The following is a 13,420-nucleotide window of genomic DNA, read 5'->3' as shown; positions in this document are numbered from 1 at the left end:
GTTATCATGTGGGCATCCTGTAGCATCATGATTCCTGACCAAGAAAGTCACTGTAGCAGAATTGTAGTTGGCATTTGTTAGTTTCTAATAAACAGTATGTTTTAAAAATCTGAAAAAATATGTTTTAAATCGATTATTTCATTGCTCTTTGTTATAGGTTTGTCTTTTCTCCCCTTTTTTATTAAAGCTTTAGTAAACTTTTATTTTGAAATATATCTTGTGATTAAGCATACTCCTGGTAGACCTGTGCTGTGTGATCTGTGTGACTTCAGAGTATTAATGGGAACATCTCAGAGGCTGAGAGCACTGATAGATGCCAGCTTTGCCTTTTTGCCAGCTAACTAATGTGACGGTGGTGTAAGGAACTGGCCAGTGATTCACGGTCAGGACTGAGACACTAAACACAAGTACAGTGGATTAAATGTTAGCTCACTCCACATGTAGCAGTGTTTACATGTAGCCACTTCATCACTCCGTGGGACAGATATGAGGGCTTTGATACCGTAAGATGCCTCACATACAGTCATGAGATCACACAGGTGGTCCAAAGTTATCCTTCCACACACTGTGTTGCATTGTGGTTATGGAGGTGAAGTTGACCGTACAGTGATGTGATGTAGCAGAAAAGAGTTTCATATATTAAACAGTTGAGAAACTGCTGAATTGTCACGGAAGTCTGAAAATCCTGTGTACTTTCAGACTCTGAGTATGTGTGTTTAACAGTGGATCAGAGAAGACACACTCAGCACTGTTTACCTTATGAAGTGACTTGTGGTTCACACAGTTGCAGCTACATTTTGGCTAATTTGTATTTCAACACACCTAGAAACTGCAGTAAGCCAATCAAAACCAGATGACTTTGTTTGATGCACTCCATCACTTTGAGATCTTGTGTTGGGTCAACGGTGCATGGAAGCATGTGATTTACATCCCTCAATGGCAAACATACACACAGACAGTGATACATGAAAACCTTTGGCTCGGTCTCCATTGCAAAGTTGCACCTGTTGTCTTGTTTTTACATTCTTTGTTGAATTCAGAAACCCAAGACTTGACATGAAGAAAAATGTTAAATAATGGAGTTTTAAAAAAGATGATTATTAAAAAAAGTAAAGTAAAACTATATAAATAAATGAGGTGATGATATTTCTGTTTACTTTAGAAGTTATTATACACTGTATGCTGTGATTCTGATCTGGGAAACATTAAAGACATTCATAGCCAGTCTGCTGATTTTGTGTCTTTATTTAATCAATTAACGTAAAGTAAGAAATGCGTACATGTTGACAATAAAATACCACTTATAGACTTTTAATTCATATGAAATTGTGAGTATTTGGTACGACATACTTCACAGAAACAAAAAACAATATATTCTGGATTTAAAGAATGTTTTTTTAAAAAGTACATATCTTACTTAATTGGAACATATTGACTCCTCCAACTCTTCAAGCAGTTACCCCGACCCACACCACCCCACACCCCACCCCACACTGAATGATCTTTTAATTTTATTGAAGAAAGGTAAATATTTGGCATTGAATACTTAACTGAAACAAACAAAAATACATTGCATATCATACTTAGATATAGCTCTGATTAATTGTGTACGTCATCAAACAAAAATATAATGAAATTCATTAGTTAGACAAAATCATAAGATGCTAAATTGGATACAATCAAACTGTTTGTAACGGAACATACACTCAAAAAGTATTAAAAGTGTCTTTATCAACATACAGTTAAAGCATACAGTTAAACACATTATTTTTATTAAACTTCTTGGTTTCCATGTGGTTTATTCAAATTTAAAGGGGTTAAAATGTGAAAAATAAATGCATGAATAACTTGCAAACATTCTTTCCTTGTGGACCAAGTATAAAACATCTACTTTTAATCCATTTTGAGAGAAGATTTTAGAGGATTATGGCAAAAATGTCCCAGTGGTGTAACCATCACCAAAAAAATTCATTTGCTTAAAAATGCTCAAATTCTCAATAAAACAGCACATCAACTAGTTTGGCATGATCTTACATTATCACTCGTTCATATTAAAGGAAGGTTAATGGAATACAATTGTTATAAATATTAAATATAATTTGGGGAATCATGTCAAGTCAGGTGAACCACATGAAGTGTCTCAAAGTGTAAACAATCATTTAAAAAGCTATTTTGTTAAAATTGTGAAGAAGTCCATATAACAGGAAGTGGTTTTACAGAGAAGGACCCCTGATGATCACAACTGCTGCCCGACAAGGTTAGAAGCTTTTAACAATTTTTCATAAACTGATGTTTTTTGGACATTGTTAATTCATAGGAATTCATTAAAATGAATAATTTCTATAAGAATTACATTTCAAATATTGACACCAACCATGTGCTTACACAGGTGTCAAATTTGATTTTAAAATGAAATGTCACAATCATATAATCATTTGAGTCCTATTAAAAGCCTTTCTGTTTGTCAAATGTCAGTAGTCTATGATGCTAATTTATAATGCATCATAAAAACCTACTCTTGAACATAAATAATACCTAAATAATAATTCATTTAAATGAAAAATGTTACTCAAACATAACATCTGTGAAATATGATTATTTACATTTCTGCTGTTTCATTACTAATATAAAAAAAACTAAAACAATCAAACTAAATAAATAAAATGGATTTTCTCCATTAGATGCCATTTTCTAACAAGGAAAAGGTAGCTAGTCAGTGAGAATGTGTGAATGCTGCTGCATGAAACAGCTGGGTGGGAAGAATGTCTTCACCTGGCTGAAAAAACACATTCAAATTTAAATGAAGGAGTACTCAAACTTTTTTTCTCTTCATTTGATATTTTCAAATGAAGCAATTATTTTTTATAAATACACTGTAGGTGATTAAAATATTTAATATTTATCATTCTTTTGTGGTTACACCATGGGACATTCTTACTTTTGTTTAAAAAAATGTTGCAAATGTCATTTCAAATAACATAATACCAACAAAAACACGATATATAGATATTGATAAACCTGATGCATGCTTTTAAAACTACTTTTTCTCATCTTGCCAAACCTGTACAGTATGTTACTACTTGTTAGTTTCTCCTACATTATATAAAACAAAAAAGTCTCCATCAGAAGAAGGTAAATGTATGAATGTCATGACAAGAGTGTATCTCTGTAACCACAGAGCGTATAGTCTCTTATTTGATGTTAAATGATTCTTTGAGGCTTGCTTCTGCCTGCTTACGTGTGAAATGTTTCCATGTTGTAGGAATGTTGGCAGGTTTTGCTAAATAGCTATTGGCAAACTTGTTGTTGAACCTTGCAAATACATATTTCCAGTAGTCTGATGCCTCAAGGCTTACATCTGGAGCAATTTTCCAGTCTGGGAAAATTTCTCTGTAACGCTTGTAAGGATGCCATTCAAAACCTGTAGCAAAACAGCGAAAACGCACATCACTGATGACAGATGAAGAGCATATGTCAATGACAAGATTTTCTGTGGCATCCCACCTGATATTACCAAGACCCTTTGGGCGATGTAGAGAAGTCCAGTGCTCACTATGTTGCTTTCCTCCTGCCTCACAAGGTGCTTTGCAGAATGGACACTGTTTACCACATCCAATCAGTTTGGTGAAAAGCTCATTCTGAGGTTTCAGAGAGAGATTTTTTAGCTTTATTTGGATGTTGTCTTCTTGTAAGTTTACCATGAGAGCTTGTCCCATTTCGTTCACACAATCTGTGAGCCAGTGGGCAAACTGTTCCTGGTCTGCATTGTTCAGGATCATGAAAGCACCAAGAGCATCCTGGGAAATGACCAGTTTATCACCAAGTTCTTTGCAGATATCTTCAACGAATGTCTTCAAATTGTCACTTTTTCCTGTTTTGGCCTTGTTGATGGCATTGTTTATGCCCCTGATACTTGACTGCAGATGTTGATTTTCAAACTCAAACACTTTAGACGGGTTGGAGAAGTGTTCCATTATTTGGCTGAGTGTCCATTTCTTAACATAATCCTCATATGAGCAAATGTAGCTCAGATAGTTTTCAAAGTCATCCTTGGAGAACAAATCCAGTAAAATTGAATGCTGGAAGAACATTCGTGTGCTGAACTGTGGGCATGTCAACATTTCACCAATGATGTCAGGACCCAAGGAGCGGTTGACAAAGTCTTCGACGGCAGGCTTCAAGCATTGTTTGGTGAATTCTTCTGCCTTCTTCTGGCACTGGTCTCGTTCATGGAACACATCCATAAAATCACTCCGAAACTTTTCTTTGTTTTGATTGAGACATCTTTTGGGATCATTCACATGTATGAAATCTTCATGCATTTTCTGAAACTTCCTGGCTGCAAATCCACAGATGTGCTGTTTCAGAGAAACTTCAAACTCAATGCCTGTCTTCAGATCTTGGTTGTTTTGCAGCCTCTCATCAATCATGTGTAGGATCTCCTCAATGTAAGTGTCATGGTAATTACTTTTTTTCTCTCTTTCTACTTTTTCACATACAAACTGTGAGCAAGCTGCTATGATGCTGTCAGCCATTTTTTGTACATCTGTTGTGTGACGTTGAGCGGTGAAGAAGTCTTTACATCGGTTAATGAATCCTTCAGCTTTATATTCGAAAGGCTCCAGTCCACAATTTTTCAAGTCTTTTTTACTCAACATTTCATTTGCATGCCCGCCCTTATGTGAGACATTTGTTCTCAGGGAGTGGGACACCCTCGTGAAGACATCTGTAGCCTTTTGTTCACAGAAAGATAGTTCCTTCAAAGTTTTATCCCACATCTCATCAAATTCTTGGTCCAGCTCTGTGTCTGTCATCTTGACTTTTTTCTTCCGACACTCCTGAATTAATGCACAAACTCTTTCCTCTAATTCTTTTGTGTGGTTCTCCTTGATTTTATCGATCTTTGTCATTCCCTGTCTAATGTCAGCTGCTGCTTCCAGCTGACTAAAGACAGACCTCTCTTTTTCTCGTCGAAGGCTCTTTGAACTGTTTGCAAAGTCCTCTTTGTATCCCTCAACCAGATAGACATGACCCTCAGTTTGCTTGAAGTACTGTGTCAGATTCTCAAGAAGCTTTGTCTCCCATTTAGACAGCAGTGTTTGAGCCTCATTTTTCAAACATGTCAGAAGTTCACTAACCTCGGGTATCTCAGATTTCACATCAAATTTTCCAAAATTGGAAATTTTTGTTTCAGCATCAGTGACCCAGGTGTACATTTCTTTTTTGAATTCCCATTCCCATTTGTTGAATTCTGTGCAAAGTCTCATGTAGGCATCAGCCACCAGGCTGTTTCTGAAGCTGAAGATGAAGTTTTCATGCTTCACTGCATTCCACAGGCTTGACATCCACTCTGTAAACTCAGAGACATTGTTTGCAGATGTGTCACAATTTCCCAGCATTTGGATTATGTTCTTCCTGAGGTCATACACAGCTTCACTGTACCCCACATTGACTGGTGCCATTGGTGGGTTTCCATTCCAGAGTCCAGGAATGTACCAGTTCCCTGTGTCTGGACTGTACTCCATCACATCAGTGAAGAACTTGTTTTCCTCTTTCTTCTCCATTTTGGCTGCTGCCTGGGTCATTTCATTTAACTGCTGCAAGAGCAGTTTCCTGTCTCGTAAGTTCTTGTCATGGGCTGAAACATCTGACACATTTTGGTGAACAAACTGACATTTGGGCTTTTTGCCAACCTCTTTCATCCTGAGAAAAGCATGCACAACTATTTGTAGGATGTCTTTCATTTCTGTTGAATTCTCCATGGCAATATTGATAATGGTGATATCACTCAGCCCCACAACAAGTGTTGCAAGCTCATTGTCATGCTCATGGCTATCATCCAGTTGTGCAAGTTCTGGTGACTTTAAGCCCTCAGTGTCAATGATCATCATGAAGTCACAGTTGAGTACTTTTTTCACATTTTCATTGACTTTGATGAGCAACATAAAGGCACCTCGAGTGCATCGACCACTGCTGACAGCAAACTGCACTCCAAACATGGTGTTAAGGAGAGTGGACTTTCCAGTGCTCTGAACTCCAAGAACTGTGACCACCAATATCTTGCTCTTAGGAGACACCAAGTCATTGAGCTGAGAGAGAACGTCACTCACCCATCTGAGAGGTATATTGGATGCATCTCCGTCAACAAGCTCAAGAGGAAGTCCATCAAGCAACAATTCTGCACAGAGTTTTGGAAGATGCTGTAATTGTTGACGTGATGGGTGTGTTTCTGGAAGGGAAACTGAAGCTTCATAGATTTGACCCATTTCACGGAAGAAGTGTTCAGTCCCCAATGAGCTGTTGGAAAGTTGTCTGTCGATGTCTTTAATCTCCTCTTTGTTCTCAGAACTCTTACATTTCTTTTTGTACTGTTCCCTGAGATAAGACAGCTTTTCTCGAGACAGGTTATCGAGGTTAATTCTCATCCATTTCAGGAAATAGCACCTCTCTATTCCCGGGCTTGATATTGCCTTGATGAAACATGTCATAGCAGGTGATATGTCGTAAGAGTTCTGTTTTTCTCTAAGTTTTGTTTTCTCTACCTGAAGATTGCTTTTGTACACTTCTATATTTTCAGATCCAGCTTTTCGAAGCCGAAATTCTTCCTTCTCCAAGCAAGTCAAATCTTTCCATATTTGGCCTTGCAAGGGAAGCTGAGCTTCTTTGTATGCCAGGGTGTCCTGAATTTCCACAGTGATGGCATCTGCATTTTTCTTGGCAGCCTGACACTCTGGAGAGTCTTCATCAACCAAGATTCCCAGTTCACAGGCAACATCAGCCATCTGCTCTATTGGCATCTTCATCTTTGAGTTCTCCACTACATCCCTGACTGTTTTCCTCATATTCTTGACAAAATCTGCATCATTCATGCGTTTAGTCTTCAAAATAATGTTGCTGTTAGTCAAGCCCAACTTGGTTGCTACGTTTTCTAAAGCATCTAGACTGAAACTCTTGCTTTGATGGTTCCCCACTAAGAAGATCTGCGCAGTCTGGTGTTGGTTGGTCAGTAGGATGCACTCAGAGTCCAAATTGTCAAAGAACACAAATACTGCTGTAGATGTCTGACACAAAAAAGAGTATTGTGTTTCAAATGAAGCAATGTCCCCACGAAGGTTAGCTACAGCAACTGGTTCACTGAAAACATCCATGTTTTTGCTTCCACAAGGAAGGTACCAAGTCATTTCAACCAATCCATTGGATATTCTCCTTGGACTGTCTCCACACTCCATATCATGGTGAACAAAGGTGTCATGGTACTGCTGAGAATTGCTCAGAAGCTTATTGAGAATCTCTGACTTGGACAAGGAGCATTCACCCAGTCTCACAAAAGATATCATTGGAAGATCTGAGAGAACAATTCTGTCTTCAATGAAGCCCTTGGATTCAGACAGTGACTGAGGTCTGTACTTTTTAACAATGTCTCTCATGGCCCATAGCATTAGTGTGCACTGTTTTGTGTCACAGTTGGGAAGCAGCAGAGGCACAGAAAACTGACACATAGACATTTTGAGTGCCATCTCCTGCTGTACAAAACCATCAGAACACAGAAAGAGAGCAGTGATTATGTCAAGGGGGTTTAGCGTGTCACCTGAATTTGGACTATCAACCAGGTTTTTAAGATCTAACCCTGTATTCCCTGTTTAAGTCACATACAGATGTACATTTCACATTTCTAGCTGTCACATTAACCATCATCACTTTCTTCAAAAAATGCCATAGAAGATCTGAATTACACTTGGTAGGTTCATCAGTCATGGTCTTCTCATCAATTTGAAGTACTGCGCTCAGGGATATCTTCTCACTGTAGTGCTTCTCCAAGCCCAGATCCTCCAATAAGCTCTCCAATTGTGTCTCTGTGGATATAAAGACAATGATTATTACATTTGTAATTGGTTGTTGTAACATATTAATGCACGGATCAAGACCACCTGGAACATAGAATAAATGCATTTACAATGGTGTTTACTTTATCTGGAAACCCCAGCTATTCCTGCCTTCCATATTTGTTAAAATATAATATTCTGGTAATGCCACTGTCCTGTTTCACAGCACTGACACGTCAACTTCTCAGAAACACAGCAATTTAATAAAATTTTCTTTTAAGATTAGCATCTCTCGGCACACTTGTGGTCAAGTAGTTAGAGTGCATGCCACATACGCAGCTGACCCTGGTTCGAATCCCAGTCAGAGATCCTTTGCTGCATGTCACACCCCCTCTCTCTCCTGTTTCCTGTCTGTCTACTGTTAAATAAAGACATTTGTGCCAAAAAAATCTTTAAAAAAAAAAAGTATCTTTAGACCAATTGAAGAGCCCATTTACAGCACCCCACCAACCACAATTCAGAACCAGCATGTTTAGTAAATTATTTTTAAACATTTTGAAAAACTTGATTGTGATACTAACTATAAAATGTATCCATTTTGTATTGTGGGAAGCTATAACTTAGGAGGTGGGGCAGGTAGTCCAATAATTGGATGTTTGGTAGTTTGGGTCCAAGCTCCTACACTCCACATGTCAAAGTGTCCTCAGGCAAGATACAGAACCCCAAATCGCACTCGATGGCTGTGTCAATGATGTGTGAATGTGTGTATGAATTTTAGCTCCCTTGATAAGCAGCTTAGCACATTATGTAGCAGCCCCTGCTATCAGTATATTGTATAAGGTTCAGTGACAAATAAGGGTTGGCAAGAAGAGCAATTCAAAAATATCTTTTTAAAAATGCCATAAAAGAAGCATTAGGTTTGTTAATATGTACATTTATGTATTTATGTTGAATTTCTGTCATTCGAAATGACATTTGCAACCTTTTTTTTTTAACCAAAAGTAAGACTGAATGCTCCTGAAAATGTATAATGGTGTAAGCACAAAATAATGATAAAGATTACATATTTCATCCACCTACAGTGTATTTCAGTGCAGTTTTTGAAATTACATTTCTTCATGTTAACTTGAAACTCATATCTGATCTCTATACACATATATGTGTATATATGTAGTATAATGTTATAATGTGTTAAGTATTACGTTATAATGGACTACAAAAAACATGGGAGACAAAATGTCTCCTTGTTTTACCCCCAGAAGGGTTTGGAAACAATCAGTTTTGAGCTCATTTATTCTAACACAAACTTTAGTAGCATTGTAAAGGGAAAACAAACACCACACTGTACAAGTTTAAGTCTTTATTGACAAAATCAAAAGCTTCAGTAAAATCAATAAAGCAAGCAAATGTAGACTTATTTTCCTTTTATTTTCTTTCAATTTCTCACAACTGTACAGTTTATAAATATGGCCAAGGCAAGCCCTACCTTTGCAAAAACTACATTTTGTTTTTCTAATGTGTTTTCTAATAGAAGTGCTATTATGTATTGTGGTCATCTCAAGATCATAGTCACATGACAAACTTTTTTGTTTAGAAGAGGCTTGGCTATAAGCTAGCATAACTATTTCTCGCTAAACTAAACACGAGTCAAACACCGAGCTCTTAACTAAGGGAGCAGCTAAAAGCAGATTCCTAGGGATGAAGAGGTTAAACTATAGTCAGTAAACATATTCCTCTGTAAGTAAGAGGAAGTCTTGGATCATCAATCAGGGCTTTATAGTGATTGAACATATAATAAACCTGAGCCAAACAAAATATGTTTTGCCAGTTTCAAAACATCTTCTAAACAAACCGTACAGAGCACAAACAAGTTGAGGGAATTTTAAAACTTTATTAGGCAAAGTTTCCGAACCTGTAGCTTCTCCTGCTTTTGCCTTATTAGTAGCAATTTGAATTTCCAATGCACCAATCACTGATCCTCACTGGGCCTACTATCTTCTATTGATAAGATCTCTTGTATGGTTTTCTTTGGACAGATTTTCTAAAAAAAATTGTGTCATCAAGACGCTACAAAAATAACTAGTGGGACATTATTGTTATTTAATAATAACTTGATATAATATTAATTATATAATATATATATAATATTATATTAATTATATAATAAATACTCTCATAATAAGCAACACGGACAAGGCCAGAGTTGAACCATGCCCAAATATGGGCAGATCCAGTACATCGACAGCATATAGAATTTAGTGCATTGGTTAGATGCAAACAATGTCTGGGATTATACCCATTATCATGGGTGACATCAAGCCATAGTTTTGAAGCCTTGACTTTTGGGATTTGGACATAACCATCTAGGATTTTTGGAGCCAGAGTGGAGCTGACACTAGGCACTAACTGTGAACTTGATTAGCACGGTGCATTTACAGTCTGTGGTTAACTGTGATCATCCTAATGCCAACTCCTTTTTTAGATGACCAAAATGTTGAAATTAACTTTCATGAACTGATAAGCCACTGTGAAATAGCTACAGCTACATATTCGCTCTGTAAATCTAATGCCATGGTTACATTACATTATAAATGTTGTCGCCAAGCGACTCCTCAATCACAGGGAAGCCATGCCCTAAAACATACCCTGCTTTATAGTCTGTTTTACTTTAAATGGGGCCCTAATTTACTAACTGAACATCATGGTGTATTGTAGATGAATATAAAATAGCTATTGAGAACATAAACTCATTAGGAAACTGTTTACTGGGGTAATAAATCAAGTGGGAAGTAAGGTCATTGTCTCATAGACTCCAATACAATCAGACTTATTTTTGAAAACAGTGCAGTCACTTGATATTCTTTGGCTGCAGAATGAATTAGAATGATTATTCATGCTGATATAAAAAACATCTGATTAAATAGCGTTTAATTCAAATATTTTATTATTGTTATTTATAATAGTTTATTATTGTTTGTAGTCAGTTTTTAGTTTGCTCTTTTTGATGAAAAACAACAAAGCAGCAGTAGATTGTCCACCAAATACAACTAGTTTGTGCTTTTTCCCTCCTACCTGTTCCCTAACATGCTGACAATGAGTATGCTAATATACTGATGTTTAGCAGGTACAGTATGTTTACCATTTTCACCATCTTTCCATAGTTTCACACATTAAATTGAATGATAACACTTGACAATTAGCACTTTAAACAATGTACAGCTGAGGCTGATGGGAATGTCCTTAGTTGTGTTTTGTGAGTATTTGGTCATACAAGATTTTGATGTTGCTAGGTGAAAAATTACATGACCACTAAAGTCAGTAGGATTCATACTGTAGGGACCAAATGTCTCTAAAAATGTAAAATCATTGTGAGCTATTTATATCTGGGCAAAAGTGGTGAGACTAACGTTGCTGTCATACAGACATGCTGCTAAAACCAGAAAAACTAATAAGCTGTAAAATAAAATCAGCTAATTATATTTTAAAACAAGCATGAAATAGATCAACTGACTGGAGCAAAAGTTTAAAACTACTTTGTTTTTACACTCCTCTGTTTCAATTATATGCAATCTTTTCACTTAATGGTAATGTAATGTCTTTTTTATGGACTCCATAGTGCAGGGGATTTTATGTCATTTATTTAAGGGAGCTCTAAACACATTTCTGCAGACAGGTGTGCATTTACATCTTGTTTTATTTCTTATTTTACTTTATTGTGTCATCATACTTATTCATTTTAATGTTTTACTTACTTGTGTGTGCAGATGTCACAGCTGGCTTGCTTCTTCCATTCTTCAGCTGTGTAGAAACTTGGAGGGAGTAACACACCCCTGGCTTCAGGCTGCTGACAGTCAGGCTGTTTGTGTGTGTTGTCCGTTCTTGCACACTGCTGTCTTCTTCACTGCTGCAAGTCACAATGTAGTTCTCCACTTCACCAGCAGGAGGGTCCCAACACAGAGACAGTGACTCACTGCTGACCTGAGTGACTGTAAACTGCACAGGAGGGCTGGGCTCTGTGGGGACAATGCAACAATTATTACTGGAAAATCTCAACAGTACTAATTCTCAAATTAGTGCTGTTTTCCAGCCAAGCATAAGAGGTGAGGCAGACAGAAAAGCAACAGATAGTTACCTCACACAATTTATACAAATAAATATTTAGCAACCTCTTAAGTCTGACACAAACCTGGACATCCCTGGACATCTCTCAGTATCATGAACTGAGAGAATACCTCAGTGTAAGAAGTACATTTATGTATGTTAAAAGGATGAGGAAAAATGTGTTGAGCTCACCAACCACTCAGTCAAAGCTTTACTGTATTGGTAGACAATTATATAATGATAACATATAATAATTAATAATTTAAATTCCAGCAACATTTAGTTATTTCAAATTTACCTGTGCAGACAGATACACAGGCTGCTTCACTCTGATTTCCATTGTCTGCTCTCCTTGTGATTCTGAAAGTATACTCAGTCCCAGGAAACAGTCCATCAACATCTACAGTGCTGGAGTCTTCTTTGATCACACTGCCACTGTGTGTATCACAGGAGTAATCGATATGTAGATTATACCTAACAGGGGGTGCTAAACCAAGAGAAACAGTCTCACTGCCAGCATATAGAACTGTTACATCTCTTGGTGGAGGAACATCTGTCATAAGAGAAAACAAGAAAAATATATCTTAGAAACTTCACATTAAAAACATGTTTTCACTAATCAAAATGTACACAATTTACTGGCTGGAATAGTATTTATGTATTCTTCTCTGCACCTACACCTGCATCACTCACACTTACAGTCAGACTGTGGTGTTGCAGCAGAGTTTTCTTCCTCACGGGAGACATCTGGTGCATCATAGAGCTCCTTGATAGTTGAGAAAAATATGCATCTTTGGTGTAATTAATCAATCAATAACTGCACAGCACGGCACAATATGTATATACTGTGTAATGTAATTATTTGTATAATTTTAAATAATTTATTATTCTATTCACCTCCTCTTCCTCTGAGTAATCCATGGTGGGTACACTCTCACTCATCCCACACTGCTTCTCACTACAAGTAATGGGAAAGAATTCTGTAAATTTACAATGTTATGCAGCCGACAACTCTGTTTTTAATGTAAAATCAATGTCAGCAGTTAAGTCATAGCTTTCGAAATGTAGTGGAGTAAAGGCACAATATTTCCCTCCAAAATGTTGTGGAGTAACATAAAAAGTGAAATAAAATGGAAAAACTCAAGCAAAGTACAAATAATTCACATTAAGTTGGTTACATGTACTATACTGTATTTTTACATGTTTTCTTTTCCTTTGTCACTTTCAGGTCATCCACATGTGTAAGCAAAGGGGGGAAAAGCAGTTAAGATCAAATAGCATGGTGACTTACTTTTGTAAGACTGATTCTTCCATGGCACAGTGACATCCTTCTTATATCCAGGAGTTAATATCTGTTCTATATGCAATACTTTGTAACAGGTCAAGAGTTTGTCCTGAAAATAAAGCACTGCACCCTCCTGCAAATACCAGATAAACACTTTAGGCTTCTCCTTTTATTCGGCAGTCAGTTGCAGTCACTTTCTGTTTCATTTCCC

General features: G+C 37.0%; 1 protein-coding gene across 1 annotated transcript; it reads right to left on the bottom strand.

The window, feature by feature from the left end:
* Nucleotides 1-2,635: 2,635 nt before the first annotated feature.
* On the bottom strand, nucleotides 2,636-13,370 carry LOC134005617 (interferon-induced very large GTPase 1-like). The gene is given in 7 exon segments (XM_062444540.1): nucleotides 2,636-7,626; nucleotides 7,628-7,853; nucleotides 11,576-11,836; nucleotides 12,223-12,477; nucleotides 12,624-12,690; nucleotides 12,822-12,882; nucleotides 13,216-13,370. Coding segments are annotated over 7 exon segments (5,328 nt in total). The 5' UTR covers nucleotides 13,239-13,370; the 3' UTR covers nucleotides 2,636-3,191.
* Nucleotides 13,371-13,420: the final 50 nt, after the last annotated feature.

Source organism: Scomber scombrus, chromosome 23 (genome assembly GCF_963691925.1).
Source record: "Scomber scombrus chromosome 23, fScoSco1.1, whole genome shotgun sequence".
In the NCBI taxonomy this organism is placed as follows: Eukaryota; Metazoa; Chordata; class Actinopteri; order Scombriformes; family Scombridae; genus Scomber; species Scomber scombrus.
Note: the sequence above shows the minus strand (reverse complement) of the source record. Positions and strands in the feature narration are given on the sequence as shown.